Source organism: Anolis sagrei, chromosome 1 (assembly GCF_037176765.1).
Source record: "Anolis sagrei isolate rAnoSag1 chromosome 1, rAnoSag1.mat, whole genome shotgun sequence".
NCBI classification, from domain to species: Eukaryota; Metazoa; Chordata; class Lepidosauria; order Squamata; family Dactyloidae; genus Anolis; species Anolis sagrei.
Window position 1 is genome coordinate 118,670,933 of NC_090021.1, and position 18,140 is coordinate 118,689,072.

The following is an 18,140-nucleotide window of genomic DNA, read 5'->3' on the forward strand; positions in this document are numbered from 1 at the left end:
TTTTGGGATACGAAATCCAGCATATAGATCTCGTTTGCTGTGACATACTGTGCTTTTGTGTCAATAATAATAATAATAAACTCTGCTTTCTAGGAAAAATAACCTGAATCCTTTCTCAACTCAGTTTAAAAGTATAATTTTTTTATGTATGGTGCATTTTGTGCCCAACAAAAGAAAACATGTAATGCAACATTATTTAGACCACTCCAAAGCATCTTTCTATTGTATCTGCATTAGATCAGGAAGTTTACATTTAGCTTCTACTACGTTCTACTCCTTTATGCATAGTGAACTACTGCAGAGGCTGAGTTATCTGGTATTTGTGTACATATGGATGACAACAGGAAGTTGCAATGCTTCCAAGAAACATTTGGATGAAATGAAGACATACATAATACAAGAATATTTGAAATATTTTAATGTTAGTTATGCTGAAATATAGCACTATAGTCTGCAAACTAATAACAATAAATTAATAATGTAGGAATGCAGAAGGCTTTGTTTTCCCAAAGTTACATTACTCAAAGAAGAGAAAATACTTTATTGCAGTATAAGTAGGACAAAATATACATACATTGTCCAGTCAACAAAAAATATCAAAATACAAATATACATACATAAGACCCAAGATACAGGAAAAAGAGAATTGCTAGATCTTAGAGCCTGTTATAGTTCATTGGTCACAGAAACACATGGATTTGCCTGTACTCCTTAAGATCAAGGAATATCTAATTTCTTTATGAATTATTTAACAAAGACAAGATATTCCCAGGAAATCAGGATGTACGACTTCTTTCTATTGCAACATGTGTGCTATAAATACACATTCAAAGGGACAGTGGTGCTTTCATAAAAGGAAACACGACGTTAAAAGCCAAGAAGAAATGAAAAGCTTACAAGAAAAAATGAAAATCATAATGAAGCTATTTTTTTAGCTCAATCAAACTGCCACATTTGGAGGATTTCAAAATATGTGGCATTAAACAATCCATTACTCCAGTAATGAAATGTAGCTGAAACTCAATTAAAATGCACAGAAGATCCAGTGCAACTTTGACAGATACAAAGTAGGCAAGATGGTGGCTGACAGCTCAGCTCTTTAAAGGTAGTTGAGGCTTGGAAATGTTTACCGAATTTTTTTTAATCTTTTGTAAAATGTTGAACACATTTTCTGTTACTTGTAAAGCACTTTAGATGTTTTATTGCACTAATCTTGAGACATCTTCACATTTCCTCAAGACTTCTCTTGATTGCCTCCTGGAGGTCTGCATCTTCCTCTGCATCAAAAATGACAGAATATGAATCAAGGAGTAATCAAGCTTGGATAGTACCTTGAGAATAATTCTGGCTTCCTAATTAATGCCACGTTGAATAATTTCTTTGCTATTTTCAGTACAAGTGGATATACCATTATTATTTAAACCAGTGAGAGATGCAGTAAGAATTCTAGTATTTACAGGTATACAAAAGTAACAGGCTACCGTCTTAATCTCTGAAGGTATTCTGGCCTATCAAATAGACTATAGGTTATGTTCCCAGGTTATTACAATGACAACATGCCTTTCTGCTCAAACAAATAGCATGTAAAGTAATACAATTCAAACTAAAATAAATACAAAGCAAACATAAAACAGAATAGGAACTCTATTAAATTCACGATTAATCATATCCTCACTAGGTAAGCCTTGACAGAGACCTTTGCTCTGGTTAGCACAATGTTAATCTATCTAGCTGAACTGTCAAAAGCTATTCAGCTCTTATTTGGAGATTCTCAGGGTTGAATTTTAGACCTGTGCAGAACATGTGCTCTCCCATTGATACCTCCCTTCTGAAGCAATTTTATTTCGTGCTGCTTCATATATGTTGCTAACACCTGGGAGTAAGCACAGTGGCTAACTGGCTCCCACAACTTCTACAGACTGCACGAAGCGGTTAGTCTCTGTACTAACACAGAGCTCAAAAGAAGTGTCATATCCATGTACGCTGAGAGGCAGGACATGCATATTCCCCATGCAGAACTGCTGGCTCATACAATTCTGAAATAGTCCTGCAGTCGCTTATTTTGAGGATAGTCTCACTTGTCCACTTATCCAATTTTCTTCACCACAGTGCATATAATGCTAAGAAATATACCCACATAGGGAAACATTATTGTATACAATTTTCCAGTTCATATCAAACTTTTCTATAGCTTCTGACTCTGTGATCAGCGTTTTACACGAAGACTAAGGCATACCCTCTTGGGCCTTTGCTGCTTGCAAGTTTTCTTCTATTGCCATTTCAGTACCTTCTTCATTTTCTGCAAACAGATAACAAATATTGTTTTAGCTCTTGTGATGCATTTTCCCCCTCTTTGGAGCTTTAATTGGTAACTGTCAGTTACTATGGCCCATTGTGTATATTTTATCAACAAAAGATAGTAAAAGGTTCTTTTCACACTCACTTGAAGCAACAATCCACTGCTAAACTATCGCTGTGAAAATTCATAGGGTGGAAGCAGGAGAGAATAAAGTAATGATACAGTCCGGAGCCTTTGGGAAGAATGGCAAAGTGGAACTAACTTCACCTTAAACACATTTTCATTAGCAAGATTTGGTTTGAAAGACAAACTTTTGATAGTCTAGAAGGAAAAGTGTAAAAATCATGGACTATCAATCACATAGTTTATGTATACTCCTGTGCGTTCATAAAACAAAAAAAGTTACAACTGAATAGAATTTAAGGACCATCAGGAAGATGCCTGAATGTTCCTTCTACATGATTTATATGTAAGACAGTGTCCAAGCCCAGTCAAAGCTTCAGTAATCCTCCTACCAGAGAGGCAGAGTAATACAGGAAACATTTCATATTATGCCAAATCATTGATCAGAGATAACACTAAGATTCCCTGCTTCCTAGATTCCTTGCTACTTCCGCTACAGCAGTGCTTCTCAACCTGGGGTCCCCAGATGTTTTTGGCCTTCAACTCCCAGAAATCCTAACAACTGGTAAACTGTCTGGGATTTCTGGGAATTGTAGGCCAAAAACATCTGGGGACCCTAGGCTGAGAAGCACTGCTCTACAGACTTGAGGGTACAGTGTGGCCTGCCCTGCTGGAAACTGATGGACTTGATAACCAGACTGCCAATCTCCTCCCTTGGATGATTTGCATCAGCAATGGCCTTGTCCATGCTGGGCTGGGATAAGGAGCGTCAATTGATTAGAACTGGACTCAAGGGGAGCATAAGGTAAGTGATGTGTTATGCTGTAGAATTACCCTGTTGCCCTGACTAATTAAGCTTTGCAATGATTGAGTGACACCTCAAAAGGGCAACATTGTATTGTGAACCTATAAAAATGAATGTAGTTGCACTCCTTAGGGTCCTATTCTTGGCTCCTTCGAGCGCTCCAGTTCTGTTTTTCTACCTTTTTATTTTAATAAAATTTATCTCTCTTAGATCAAGAAATGGCTAGTTATTGCCTGCTGCACCCTCATATTACACCTTTCAGATATTGGGGTGACAGTTTCTGGTGTCATAACTTGGATACCGAAAACTCAATGGGTGGAGTTGAAAATGAGCAATCTCTTATTCAGTCCTCTGCCCAGGCAATCAGGCGGGAGAGCATGGCACCTTGAATTGGTCCAGCCGTTGTGCAGGTGAAGTGAGGTCAACCAGCAACATCACCTTGTGGATGTGACTCTTGGTCCAGGCTTCACTGCATTGCTGATGGCTTCATCATGACGTCTGAGTGCCATGTAAGACCTCAAATTCGGTCTGAGTGCCATGTAAGACCTCCACCATTTATGGATGGCAACTCACCAGTTAGTTGGGTTTTGGTTCACCCCCCACCCCTATTGCCACCAATTGGGAGCCCCATGAAAATCCAGGACACCAAAATGGATCAAGATTTACCCGGATTGCGCAAGCCTAATATATACTTCTGGATTTAGCAATACTATATATTGGAAATTATATGTATTATATAGATACAATATATATTTTATATATAATTATATATTGGAAATTAGGGCTCTGGAAGGTGGGCATATGTCTTTTTCCATCCAAGAAATACAATTTGTATAAAAATCCTGTATAAAAAGTCACTACATATATGATCATATTTATAAACGATTCCATAAAAGTAAGTATTTTTATTCTAATTATTTTATCGGGTTACAAATATCTCATATTAGAAAAGCTTACCTTTGGCTGTATCTGAAATGCTGTTTAATAAGGCACACATCACATCAGCATCAAGCTTATGAGGATCCAGAATGCGGGTTGTCCGCTGTGTCATCTTGAGCTGGTTCTCCAGCTCAAGAAAACCTTTGTCTCCAGAAAGAATGGTGAAAGGAATATGTTTTGGCAGGTGTTCATCCAAACGGCCCACCTGTGAAAACACAGTATTGTTATTTGAAATCTGAAGGGCATCTTTATCGAAGAGACACTTCGCACAGCATTCATCAGTAAAACGTAAACAGTTAAGGTGGAAATGACTCAAAGGCCACTCAGCCTAATCTTCTGAACTGAAGCGGGATTCTAACAGTAGACCAGTAATCAACTAGATTAATTAAAGACTAAGGGCCCTTCCACACAGCCATGTAACCCAGAATATCAAGGCAAAAAATAGAGTATCTGCTTTGAACTGGGTTATCTGAATCCACACTGCCATATATTCCAGTTTAAAGCAGATAATGTAGGATTTTACTCAGTTGTGTGGATGGTGCCTAAGCCTTTCTCCTTACCCCAAAAGTCAGCCCTAGCAAAGGATGTTCCCATTAGATTTTTTCCTCATTGCTCTCATTCAAGAGAGAAACTGTACAGTTCTTCATACAGTATTATTATTCTATAGAGTTATTTCACAGAAGAACAAGAAATTGGGGTAGATTCACAATATAACTGGTTTTCCCTCTATTGTAATGCCAAAAATCTGTATAGATAATAGGAAGCATGAACCACTTGATAATGTCATAAAGAATCATTCCCTGATGTTTCTCTCAACAGCAGTACAAGTGAAAAAGATCTTGAGTCCTTAAGCATGAGCCAATAATGTGATGCTGCAGCTAAACAAGCCAATGGGATTTTGGCCTGCATCAATAGGAGTCTAGTGTCTAGATCCAGGGAAGCCATGCTACTCCTCTATTCTGCCTTGGTCAGACCACACCTGGAATACTGTGTCCAATTCTGGGCACCACAACTGAAGAGAGAGATATTGACAAGCTGGAATATGTCCAGAGGAGGGCGACTAAAATGATCAAGGGTCTGGAGAACAAGTCCTATGAGGAGCATCTTAAAGAGCTGGGAATGTTTAGCCTGCAGAAGAGAAGACTGAGAGGAGATATGATAGCCATGTATAAATATGTGAGAGGAAGTCACAGGGAGGAGGGAGCAAGCTTGTTTTCTGCTACCCTGGAGACTAGGACACAGAACAATGGCTTCAAACTACAGGAAAGGAGATCCCACCTGAACATGAGGAAGAACTTCCTGACTGTGAGAGCTGTTCAGCAGTGGAACTCTCTGCCCCGGAGTGTGGTGGAGATTCCTTCTATGGAGGCTTTTAAACAGAGGCTGGATGGTGCTTTGAACGCGATTTTCCTGCTTCTTGGCAGAGGGTTGGACTGGATGGCTCATGAGGTCTCTTCCAACTCTATGATTCTATGGCTAATTCACTATTTGGGGATATTCTTCTGAGTAACCAAAGGAACTTTTGAGGTGTAATTAACCAAAATTCAGACTCTCCGGTTTAAGATCTCAATCTAATTCTTTATGTGCTACTCAAAACGTTTAAAGAAACATGTTATGTTGGAATTTTTCAGGTAAATGCATCAAAGAGCTCAATAAATTTAACACTTATGGTTTGAGTTCTCAATATAATTTAACAAGACTGAAGCCCACAAACTTACATGCACACAGATGGCAAAATCAGCGGCATCTTTCCCTTTACCACAGTGTGGATGGAGGAAAAAACATCCAATCTTGTTAAGGTAATTAAAAATCTTGCAAGCCACAGGTGGCTTCCAATTGGTGTTTCCACCTAAACAATGGAACAAAAGTTATCTTTAGAAATTTTGGAGCTGTCAGAACAAAGGGCAAAGTTGAAACAATGTGTTGAATGTCTAGTATTTATTTAATTGAGGGCCTTTCCACACTGTCCCTATATCCCAGGATCTGATCCCAGAATATCTGCTTATCCCAAGTTTTCTGGCAGTGCGGACTCTGGAGGTTTTTCAGCAAATCCTGAATGGTCATCTGTCAGGAGAGCTTTGTGCGTTCCAACAGGGAAAAGTAGTTGGACTGGATGGCCCTTGGGGGTTCCTTTCAACTCTATGGTTCTACGGTTCCTTCAATGATGTTGGACTATAACTCCCATCAAATGGTGGGGGGTGAAAATGGCTACAAAATGTCCACCCACATACTAGAATATAAAATCATACAGATGCTAATTCTATTACATTACGTAAATATTTCTCAAACTGCTCTCTTTTTAAGGTAAGTTCTCTTACTAAGGTGGGAAATTGTTGAATTTCTCACCCACAAAAGCTAGGAAATAAGACTGCAATTTACAAAACACTGAGAAACAACAGTTGAGCTAGACTATTTATTATAGAAGTAATAAATATCTAGCATTACACCAAGATTTGGGGGATTCCTGGGTAAGGAAGTGGTGGCAGCAGTGGCCGGGGGGGGGGGGGGGGGGGACTGGCACTGAGGCAGCACCGGTGCTTTCCCTCCTTCATCGGATGACCCTTGCCTTTCCACGGATCATATCAAAATCCATAATTTTAGCCCTCAAACCTTCCCTTGACTTAAACATAAGGTTGAGTTAAACACAAGTATATATGGTACATTCACCCAAATGAATGTAATGCATGAGCAACTAATGCTACTACTATTTAGAGTACCTTAGAAAAAGAAAATTGTATTTACAGTTTCCTGTTCTCCAGACATACTACAGAAATTAATAGTTTTTCAAAATATAAATATAAATGGAAAAAAATGGGGGAAAAAGAACCAAGAGTTCCAGAATGGTGAGAGGCAATGCAGAAATATGGGCTGTAATTTGGTATCGGTTTGTGTATTTAACTAAGTATATGTTGAGTATTCCTTCTCTGGAAATCTGAAATGCTCCAAAATCTAAAATTGTCCACCTAGGGACTAAGATAGTGACACTGGCACTCTGATGTTTCAGTGTATGCTAACTTTTGTTTTATGCATAACATTATTAAAAATACTGCACACAAAATGACCTTTAAGCTATGTGTAAAAAATTTACAGGCACCCCCCAGTGGTGCAGCGGGTTAAACGGTTGAGTTGCTGAACCTGCTGACTGAAAAGTCAGTGGTCCAAATCCGGGGAGTGGGGTGAGCTCCTGCTGTTAGCCCCAGCTTCTGCTAACCTAGCAGTTCAAAAACATGCAAATGTGAGTAGATCAATAGGTACCGCTTTGGCAGGAAGGTAATTGTGACCCATGCAATCATGCCAGCCACATGACCTTGGAAGCATCTATGGACAACACCGGCTCTTCGGCTTAGAAATGGAGATGAGCACCACCCCCCAGAGTCGGACTCGACTAGGCTTGATGTCAAGGGGAAACCTTCAATATAAAATGTATATGTAGCACAAATGAATGTTGTGCTTAGACCTCTGTCCCTGAAGCAATACATGCCAGTATTCAAAAATCTGAAAACAAATCTCAAATCCCAAACAGTTCTGATCTCAAGCATTTCAGATAAGTGATAATCAACCTGTACCTAATTAAGGAACATTTCTTGGTCCAGTCTCCTCAATCCTGATGGACACGTATGTTTTCCTGAAGTTTATGCCTTTAAAATATTTTGCACCCTATGTTCATTTTATAACTTTAATGTGATAAATTGAGAATTATTGTTTTCATTACTTCAACAATGAGGAGGATTAGAAACCTATCTAAAATCAAATCAAGATCCCAAGTAAACCATGGGAACCACCAATTCTTGAATCAAAGAGTACCTGCCATGGATTGGATTCAATGGACAGACAGATATATGATTTAGCTCAGGTGCTTTCAGCAGAAGAGCAACATGACACTGGATTTTTCACCTTTCTAAGCCTCTAAAAATTATCTGTTTATTGGTTATAGAAGGAATGATAAAAAGGAGGGTGTAGACTGGCCAAGGAATGATTGGGAAAAAGTGGAGGAAGAAATCTGGAATATATTTTTTAAAGAGTTTACGAGAAACTAGGAAAATTAGAAACCCAATGTTGAGCAATATATTAGAAGTATGGAACAAATATAGGAGACTGTTAATAGCGGATGGTCCAGTACTAACCCCAGATGTAATGGAAGAGAAATTTCCATTTTTTAAAAAGTAATGGATAAATGTTAAGGGAAAAAAATAGGGGATTGGATAAAGGTTGGAATGAAGAAGGAAAGGATTATGGAAGAATTTAGAGAAATAAAATTGACATGGTTCCATTGTATACAATTGTTTAAAAATTGGGTAAAAAATAATAAAAATGGAAGTAAGCTTAATCAATTTGAACAAATAATACAAAATGGAAGGGTTATAGAGGAGCATGAAAATTTGAAAGGAATAACTAGCAAAGTATATAAGATAATAATTGAAATAAAGGAAAGAAGAACAAAAAATAACATCCTCAAGGAGGTCTGGGAAGAAGATTTAGGGATAAAAATAAATGAAACAGAGTGGCAACAATTATGGAGACAAAGACATCTAAAAAATTTACCAGTACGGGTTAAAGAAAATTATTATAAGTTAATATGGAAATGGTACCTAACACCAGTAAGAATAGCAGATATAAATAAAAATTACTCAAAGAATTGCTGGAGAGGATGCCAAGAATCAGGAACATTTATACATATGTGGTGGCAATGTAAATATGTAAATAATCTTTAGGGGAAAGTATTTAGAGAAATAAAAGATACAATGAACATTAAAATAGAAAGAAGTCCTAGTATAGGTTTATTAGCATTATATAATAATAAACAATTGAAAAAAGAGGATAAAGATGTGATAACAAACTTATTAACAATAGCAAGACTGCTTATAGCAAGGAACTGGAAAAGAGAAATAAATATACAAATAGAGGAGTGGTACAAGGAAATATGGAAATTAGTAATAAATCATAAGCTGACATGTATATTAAAAGTTAAAAGAGGTATATGGAAACTAAGTGACTTTGATGATGTATGGAGAAAATGTATTGAAAAAGGATTTAAAAAGGAAGGAGAAAAGTTACCTCCACAAGAAGAATTAAAATTTTGGACAGATGATATGTAAAAACTGTGGCTTGGGAAGGAGGGGGGGGGAGGGGAGCACAGTGGTGAGGCATAGATAATATGTATAAGCAGAAAAATAACACTAGATGCCAAAAGTTAAAGTATGGTAGGTTGTATTGAATAATATGTATCTGCTGTAAAATAAAGAATGTATAACAAATGTATTGAACTATGATAAAACAATAAAAAATATTTTTTTAAAAAATGATCTGTTTATTTACAAACCTTTCTTGCTTATGCCTGAAAACCCTTTTTGTTATATTTACCTTGAAAACCCCAGATAAAGGTTCCTTGGTTAAGGGTAGCGGGCAACTGATTGAAAAAACTTCCCCAGTTATCTAAATCCATCATTATAATATGAGTCATGGTACACAAATAATCAAGGTCAGGCAGGTCGACATCATCTAAATGTGGGAAAGAGAAGCAAATATAAATAATGAGGGAAAAACTAAAAATAAAAGCATGCATATTTTGAAAGTTATACCGACACTAAACATAACATGATTTTCTAAACACTAAGATTTTCAGGATGTACACTTTCGTGTAGAAATATTCACATATTTTGATTTTGCTGTATATAATTGTGTACGACCAGGAAAGGAATTGGGTTCAATCTGCATTGCTACTTTTTGATGTACATGAGATACCCTACACCAGTGGTTCTCAACCTATGGGTCCCTAGATGTTTTGTGCTTCAACTGCCAGAAATCCTAACAGCTGGGATTTCTGGGAGTTGTAGGCCAAAACACCTGGGAACCCACAGGTTGAGAACCACGTTCCACACTGTGAAGATGGCCGCCAGATGTTTTGGACTACGAAGATCGCCATGCTTGACAATTTGGCATGCTGGCTTGGGGTCATGGGAGCTTGCTGTCCAAAGTACCTAATGCAGTGGTTCTCAACCTGGGGTCCCCAGATGTTGTTGGCCTACAACTCCCAGAAATCCCAGCCAGTTCACCAGCTGTTAGGATTTCTGGGAGTTGAAGGCCAAAAACACCTGGGGATCCCAGGTTGAGAACCACTGACCTAATGGGTACTAAGTCAGGAAGACTTATATAACCTCTTCCTTCCCTATGCCATTTTCCTAATCTAAATCACAATTTGTCCTGTCAGGGAAGAAATGACAGGCACAATCATACACCTGTCTACTGTCTGATTCATGAGCCCTGAAATTTCACCTCTAAAAGTCACTAAACTTGCAAATTGGGGGGGGGGGGGGTCGACAAGATATCTATGTAACGTGACTGTTTCTGTCTTAATTGAAGCGTGACTTGAGTGAGGCAGATCTGATTAGGAAAATGGCCCTGGCTGTCAATACACAGAAGTTAAAATACTCTCATCTGGTCATCACTTCCCCAATAAAATCCTTCCACCCATTTTCAGTGGGAAGATTTAGATCTTGCCAAAAGCAAGTTTATTAAAACTTAATTATAAAAGAGTTTCTTTCAAAAGGGAGCATGAAAACTGACCTGTTTGTCTAACAACCTGGCAGTAGTGAAACAGCTAAACCCAACATCTGCAGAGATGTCAAATGGGGGGGGGGGGGGCTAATGCTACCCTCCCCACTCACCCCACCCCCCCCCCCACCAAAAAAACCCTTCCTTCCCCACTAAGCCTAAAGATGTGATCCTAGAGCAGTGGTTCTCTAGGTCCCCAGATGTTTTGGCTTCCAACTCCCAGAAATCCTAGCAGCTGGTAAACTAGCTGGGATTTCTGGAAGTTGTAGGCCAAAACACCTGGGGACCTACAGGTTCAGAACCACTGTCTTAGATCATCATGTAATGCTTTGTTTTGGCATATCTATCACACTGTGGAGCACTTAAAATTACAAGGATTGGCTTTGCTTCTCAAGCTAGATCACAACTTTGCCATGATTAGAGGGAAATACTGTGTGGGGAAACGACACTGTTTCCAACTAGGGAGAATAATATTAATAAAAACTTTATATTCTGCTCTATCTCCCCGAAGGAATTTCAGGTGGATTCCAAACATAAAAGGCAAACATTCAATGCCCAAATACAACAACAATACTTATTTAAACAACCCAATACATAAACACAAATTATAACTTAACAACTAAAATTAAATAAGTTAAATAACCGTAACTATTGGCTAGTTCCTAACTATGCCTCACTTAATCTATATAGCTTTTGTTAACAGCCCCCCTGGGATGGAAATACTGCCAGATTGGTAAACAGAAAAATAGCAAGGATCCTGGATGAGCATGCTCAGCTGGATAAATAAAGCTGTTGAAGAGAGACAGTACTTCAGTGATTTATCACAGTGCCATCCCCAACAAGGTGAAATATCATATAATCTGGCATACTTTGAGTGTTTGCATTAAGATGTTCTGAAATATTCAGCTTGATCACCTGAGCGTTAAGCTTCCATCAGCAATAATATTAGTTCATATCTCAATAGTATAACATAACTTCTACTTACTTTGGCCATGAACCTCAGAATGTGGTTTCTTAACCTGCTTTGTGTTCGCATCTTCCAATTTCAGTGCTTTTTTCCCCAAAAAACTAGCTGAGTCCGCAACTACTGGAAGCTTCGGTTTATAGGGCTTCTTATCCACACAGGACCCACTGGCAGAGAACTGGAAAACATCACTTTCTGCCTGAGGTCCAAAGGCCAGTTGGGGTTTCTGTGAGAAGCAGTGTTTGCTATGATAATGCTGAAGAGATTTAAATATATCACTAAAGCTTTTGGTGCATGCTCCACACCGCACTACATACAATTTGTCTTGTAATGGGTTGTCTGAGTGGCTCTTAAGATGAGCTATCATGTCATCACAGCTCTGAGTTGTTGAGGAACACAGAATACAGCGAAACCACACTTTCCCCTGCTTTAGCATGGTTTCTTGACACTTCTTGTAGTCTGCCATCCTATTCTCTTTGCTGGCATATTTTTCTCGACAGCCACAACTGAGAAGGTTGCTCTCTTCTACTACTTCCAAGGTTTTGATTGATGCCTCTGCTCTTTCAGAAACACAGACATAATCTGTACTATGTATGTCCTTGTAGTGACATAAAAACAGCTCCTCGGCATCAAAAAAGAGATCACCACAAATTCCACAAAAGTATTTAAACTGCTCTACATTGTGGCGCTTTTCCTCACAATGTCGACGCAAAGTTTCTGTCTTCCGAAATGACATTTTGCACAAGCCACAACTGTACCTGTGAAAGTGATGGCTGTCTAATGACATGCAATGCTGCTTCACAGTATCCTCTGAGTCAAATACTTCCTCACATATGCAACACTGCCACTGGGAAGAAATTCCCGCAGTCAGATCCATTGGTGACTCTGGTGGAGACAGCTCCATAGGGCTTGGAGGCTGGTCGTTCGTTTCAAGTGATTTACCACAATGGGTATCAGAAGGTAATGCAAGCTTATCTGCAGCAATCTCGTTCTCAGAGTAGTAGCTATGCCCAGAATGAAGTTCTGTCACATGGGCCATAACATCCTCCTCTTTCTGAAGGGCTTCACTGCAGGACCGACACCAGAAGAAGAAGTTAGTCAAGTGTGCTCCTCCATGGAACCGGCTCATGTGTAAACGGATCACACTTGCGTTTTCGGCAAGCTTGCCACAGACACCACATTTGTGGCAGATGCTGTTTTCAGAGAAGAGATGTTTTTCTACAAGTTCCTCAGAAGGAAATGCTAAAAGGCACTGACATGTCCAGGTTTTGATAGTATGAAGACTGTTGACCACTTGGCTTCTGCCCTCTAAATCCTTTTGTCGTTTTGAAGTTTCTCTCTGATCACTGAGAGATACATTGCAGCCCAAAGGTCTCTTCAGAGGAGAAGATTTTAAAAGGCTTACATGCTTTTGTACCAGGGAGCCATTTTTATTCCCTTCATTGATATGACAGGTCATCAAGACTGATTCTTCCATGGTATTGAACCTTTTAATTTTCGGTACTGTTTTGCAAAGATGCTGACTCATATATTTGTCATCCACCAAAACTTTGTCACAACTACGACAAAACCCTTTGGCTTTAAAGATTTCAGCAACTTGGGAAATGCTCTTCCTTGATACAGCTACTGGGCCAGCATTACGACAACGAGTCCTGGAATTGGAAAAGATACTATAACCCTGTGGATCATCTCAAAAGCAACTGACATTATCGACATTATTTCTTATGAGCACTTTCTGCTAACATTTTCAATTTTATTTTCCACTAACACCTTAAATTATAAAGAGTAACTAATCTTTAAAAGTCACATAAAGTGGGTTATTTCTAGATTTTATGCCAACCGCAATGGCTTAAGCATAGAGTGAAGAGGGAGAGGGCTAGGAGACAGTTCCACCTTGTCTCCTGTTCTATGTTAATAATATAATATAATGTAATATAATATATTGTATATACATATAATATTTATAATATTATAATGTAATGCAATATAATACTAATATTAATAATATGGTATTATAATTATATATTTATATTACATGCAATATTACTAATAATATTATAATATAATGGTATTATACAATATAGTAATATTGAATACTGATATTGTACTATGCTAATAATATATATTGTGTGTATATTTATCTTGTAAGCCACTCTGAGTCCCCTTAGGGGTGAGAAGGGCGGCAAATAAATGTCATAAATAAATAAATAAATAAATAGCGACCTTTGAGCCACTGCCCTAACGTTAATACCGGTATTTATTTGTATCTCCCAGGACTGGGATTTAAAGCGGCTCTAATTCCTGCACCCCGAAAACTGCTGCCATGGTAAACATGGAAGCACATGCTGATGCCCGTCTAAACTATGTTTTATGCACAGATCCCATTCTCCTTTCATCAATTTCTTTAAGCATAAACATCTCTATACATCCTCCCTCAAGGAAAAGCTTCATGAGAACCACCACTCTTTTTAATGTTCCCTCAGCAACAGCAGTCCTCTGGGCAGCTAAACCAGGAAATCCCAATTGGATGGTTTCCTACGAGTATAAGCCGAGGGGGGCTTTTTCAGACTAAAATAGGGGCTGAAAAACTTGGCTTATACTTGAGTATATATGGTATTTTTATTTTATTGCATCCTCTTATCAGTTGATATTCCTGATTTTTCCATTCTTTATCTCCGCTGCTATTGGAGCTATTAAAGCTGCATTTTCAAAATGGCACTTACAGCTTACTGGGAGATAAATAATTGCTACTGCAATGTTCTTCTCCATTTTGGAGCCTTTAAGTGATTTCCATCTATTTTCAGCTACTTTCTCCCCACATTTCTTTGTCTTACTCGATTGCATTGTCTCTCCTCTTTATTTTTCCTTGCTAATACCCTTGCCTAAAACATTGGTCAGAGAAGGGTAAACATGACTGGTTAGTCAGGCAGGGTATTAAAAACTGCTGGAGAAAAGGTCTTAACAACTCAAATGAAAAAGAATTTTGGCTCTTGGCAGTCCAGTTGGATTAGCTCCAATTGTAGTGGATTACTCCTCCTTCCCATCCTGAGAATAGCTCTGCAATCCATTCAGCAAAGACGGTCACAAACCTGAAGTGTGCTGTTAATTCTACATGGGAGCGCAAAACTTGATGGCAAGATGTACATTTCACTTGGAATGGAACTTCTTTACAGAGAGAGATTAGGAGGTTCTTTGCAAAGGCTGGGAAAGGCAAAGGAGCTTGGTTGCCTTGTTTATCTGCAATGGAACGCATATTATCAATGAGTTATAAAGGACCAAAGATAATCTACACTGACCCAATGAAAAGGCATCAGCATTTCTCACTGCACCAACAAATTTTGATTTCAAAAGGTCACAAGCAAAGATTGGCAGGTTACATTTTATGAGTGTGACACCTACAACACATAGCACTATATTTCACCATATATCACAACAGGTTAAATGTCTGTTTGTTTTACCTTGATTTCTTACAATGTTTTATATTCATACATTTGATTGTTGCTTAGCTTCGTATTCTGTTTTTAACATGCTGGAAGTTGCTTTGGGTTCCCATTGTGGGAGAAAAGCGGCATATAAATAAAGATGATGATGGTTATTATTATTTCCCCTGTGAACAAGTTCACTTTTTAAAAAACTAACATTTTTAAAAAAATTAATAACAAAGTAATGCAGTGACAAACTAAGTGATATTTTCTCAAAAGCTATTAGGAGATAGAAGAGTCACATATGATTCAAACAAGGAAACAAAATAAGTAATACCATATATATACTGTATTTCATTGTGTAACAGTTGTACTTTTTATCCCTTCTTTGACTAAAAAGGGGGGATGTGTGACTATTACCTGATGAAAGAAAACTTGCTTTTGAATCTTTGGGGTTTTTTTTAACCTGCCTTACTTCCAAGACAGGAGAAGGCATGACCCAGTCTCGAACAAATTGCTCTGTTTCCTGTTTGTTTTTATACTTTGTAGAGCCATTTCGGGGTGATTCCCCTCCCTCACTTCTTTCTTCAAAAAGCAAGGCAGTTTACAAAATCTGAAATGGAGCTTTTTGGAAGAAGGAGGGAAGATGCCAGTTTCAGAAACCTCCACATTTCAGGTTTTTTAAAAGTGCTTTGCCTTTGGAGACAGAAGCAAGGAAGGGGGAATTAGCCCCAAATGGCTCTATGACTATTATGCGAGGTACACAAAAATACCAATTTTGCCACCCACAAAACTGAGATGCAACTATAACCTGGTGGCAACTATTGTGCAATGAAACACAGCATCATGTCTGATCAGAAGTGACAATTGTTTTGGACTGTGAGTCCGTTGCTGTGGAACTCTCTTTTTGAAAAATGTCGAAGTCAGACTATGGGTATTTTGTCCAACTATGAGGCTGGGATACAGGGCTGTTTTCAACTGAATCAGTATAGTTACTTTGCATTTGCTTTAAATTTGTATCCTCCCACTACATATGAAGGGATAATAATACAAAAACATAAGTATCAGGTTAGCAATACCCAATATGCCAGAGGCTGGGATGAGGGGGGCGAAATTTCAAAACCAAGAAGAAGAAAATAAGCAAAGACATTTTGCCATCTAGTGAGATAACAAATTAAAGGCTCTGTGCAGATATATTCCTTTGCATTGTGGTATGAACTTGAACTCTATGAATAATAATAATAATAATGATAATAATAAACAACTCCACCACCATCTCCCCCAACGGGGACTCGGGACAGCTTACATGAGGCCAGGCCCAAACAACAAATTATAGCAAAGTAAAACCAAACACACAAGCAACATCATCATAATTACATAAAATAATAATAATAATAATAATAAACATATAAATACATTAGCAATATAAAATTACAATCACAGTGACAATGGGCGGGCCACATGTGCAGAATAAATTTATTATTTATTGTGATGTCTCGGCCTTGTATTATTTCCCTGGAGTTAGACTGTTCCATTCTACTAGAGTTTTAGAGTAGGAGTTTAAGATCCCCCTAGAGGCTGAGCTCAGTTGGTTCAGCCCATTCTGTCTCAGAGCCAGAATGGGCTGGTTATAGAACTTCGTTTCCCATTCTTTGTTAGTCTTAGTTTATAGATAGTTGCCAGATAGTGTCTGGTCTGGCCTAGCAATTTGAACAGGCCATCCTAATAGTATTTGCCAGAGTTTATAGATAGATAGTTTGTAAATGCCTTATAGATAGATAGAATAGATAGTATTTGCCCTAAAGTTTATAATAGATAGTTCATAGATAGATAGTTACATCATTCCCCATAGTGTATAGTTATATTTACCTCATAGAAATTATAGTTGTTTTTACCTCAGAGTTATACCATCATAATTAATCTTCACCTTTGTACATTGTTGTAATTCACCTTGATTATTTAGTAAACTCAATTTGTTAACTTAATCTTGTCTATAGAGTTTCATTTTGGGGGAATTATAGTAATCAGGGCATACTGATGGTCACTGGGAAATAGCCAGACACATTTAGGTTTCTCATTAGTTCTTCCTAGTGTGCCATCACATTTATTATTTATTTAGAAGTTTTCTATACCGGCCTTCTCACCTCGACGAGGGACTCAGGTCGGTTTACAGCATATATAAAATACAATCATATAAAGAACAACAAGTGCAAAGTCATTACATATTAAAATAGTGCAATACAGTACAATAAAACATCATCATTACAATTACCTAAGCTAAATCGTCAATCCAGTCATGGTCATAGTCATACTCGTAGTCACAGTTCATCATAATTAATCACAAGGAGAGGTTCTAGGTTCAGTCCTCAAATGCTACATTCCAGAGCCAGGTTTTTAGTAATTTCCTGAACGTCAGGAGGGAGGGGGCCGATCTGATCTGTAGTGGGAGGGAGTTCCAAAGCCGGGGAGCCACCACCGAGAAGGCCTTGTCCCTCGTCCCCACCAACCGTGATTGCGAGGGTGGTGGGACCGAGAATCCGTTCGGACAGGTAAACTCGGCCAGAGCCGTTTGGGGCTTTATAGGTCAGAACCAGCACTTTGAATTGTGCACGGAAGCTAATCGGCAGCCAGTGGAGCTGGCGTAACAGAGGGGTCGTATGGTCTTTGTACCCCGCCCCTGTTAGCAATCTGGCTGCCGCGCATTGGACTGATTGAAGCTTCCGAGCAGTCTTCAGAGGCAACCCCACGTAGAGAGCGTTGCAGTAGTCTAAACAGAATGTAACCAGAGCATGGAAACTCGGGTGAGATAAAAGGAGGGGGTTTTGGAACCAAGCTTTCCCACGAGGGGGACAACACACGTGTATTCCAATGACAGAAACATTGAGGCTAAGTGATAGTGTGATGTTATGTACCTACTCACTAAAGGTGCAGCGGAAGAGCCGGGTTTTGAGGTTCTTTTTAAAGGTTTCTAGGGTAGGGGCTTCCCTAATTATCGGCTTTGTTGACTCTGAACTGTTGTGTGCTGGATTTTGACTT

At 38.5% G+C, this 18,140-nt stretch overlaps 1 protein-coding gene across 4 annotated transcripts in view; it reads right to left on the reverse strand.

Annotated features, from left to right (window-relative positions):
- Positions 1-401: 401 nt before the first annotated feature.
- The window catches only part of ZNF451 (zinc finger protein 451), a 102,671-nt gene continuing 84,932 nt past the window's right edge, over positions 402-18,140 (reverse strand). For all 4 annotated transcript variants that reach the window (XM_060752800.2, XM_060752797.2, XM_060752799.2 and 1 more), the window contains 7 exons: positions 14,772-14,919; positions 11,704-13,334; positions 9,528-9,665; positions 5,885-6,015; positions 4,185-4,371; positions 2,237-2,299; positions 402-1,277 (listed from right to left, as the gene is read on the reverse strand). In XM_060752800.2, coding sequence (XP_060608783.2) covers positions 1,225-1,277; positions 2,237-2,299; positions 4,185-4,371; positions 5,885-6,015; positions 9,528-9,665; positions 11,704-13,334; positions 14,772-14,919 — 2,351 coding nt within the window. In that variant the 3' untranslated portion in view covers positions 402-1,224. The remainder of the gene's footprint in view (positions 1,278-2,236; positions 2,300-4,184; positions 4,372-5,884; positions 6,016-9,527; positions 9,666-11,703; positions 13,335-14,771; positions 14,920-18,140) is intronic.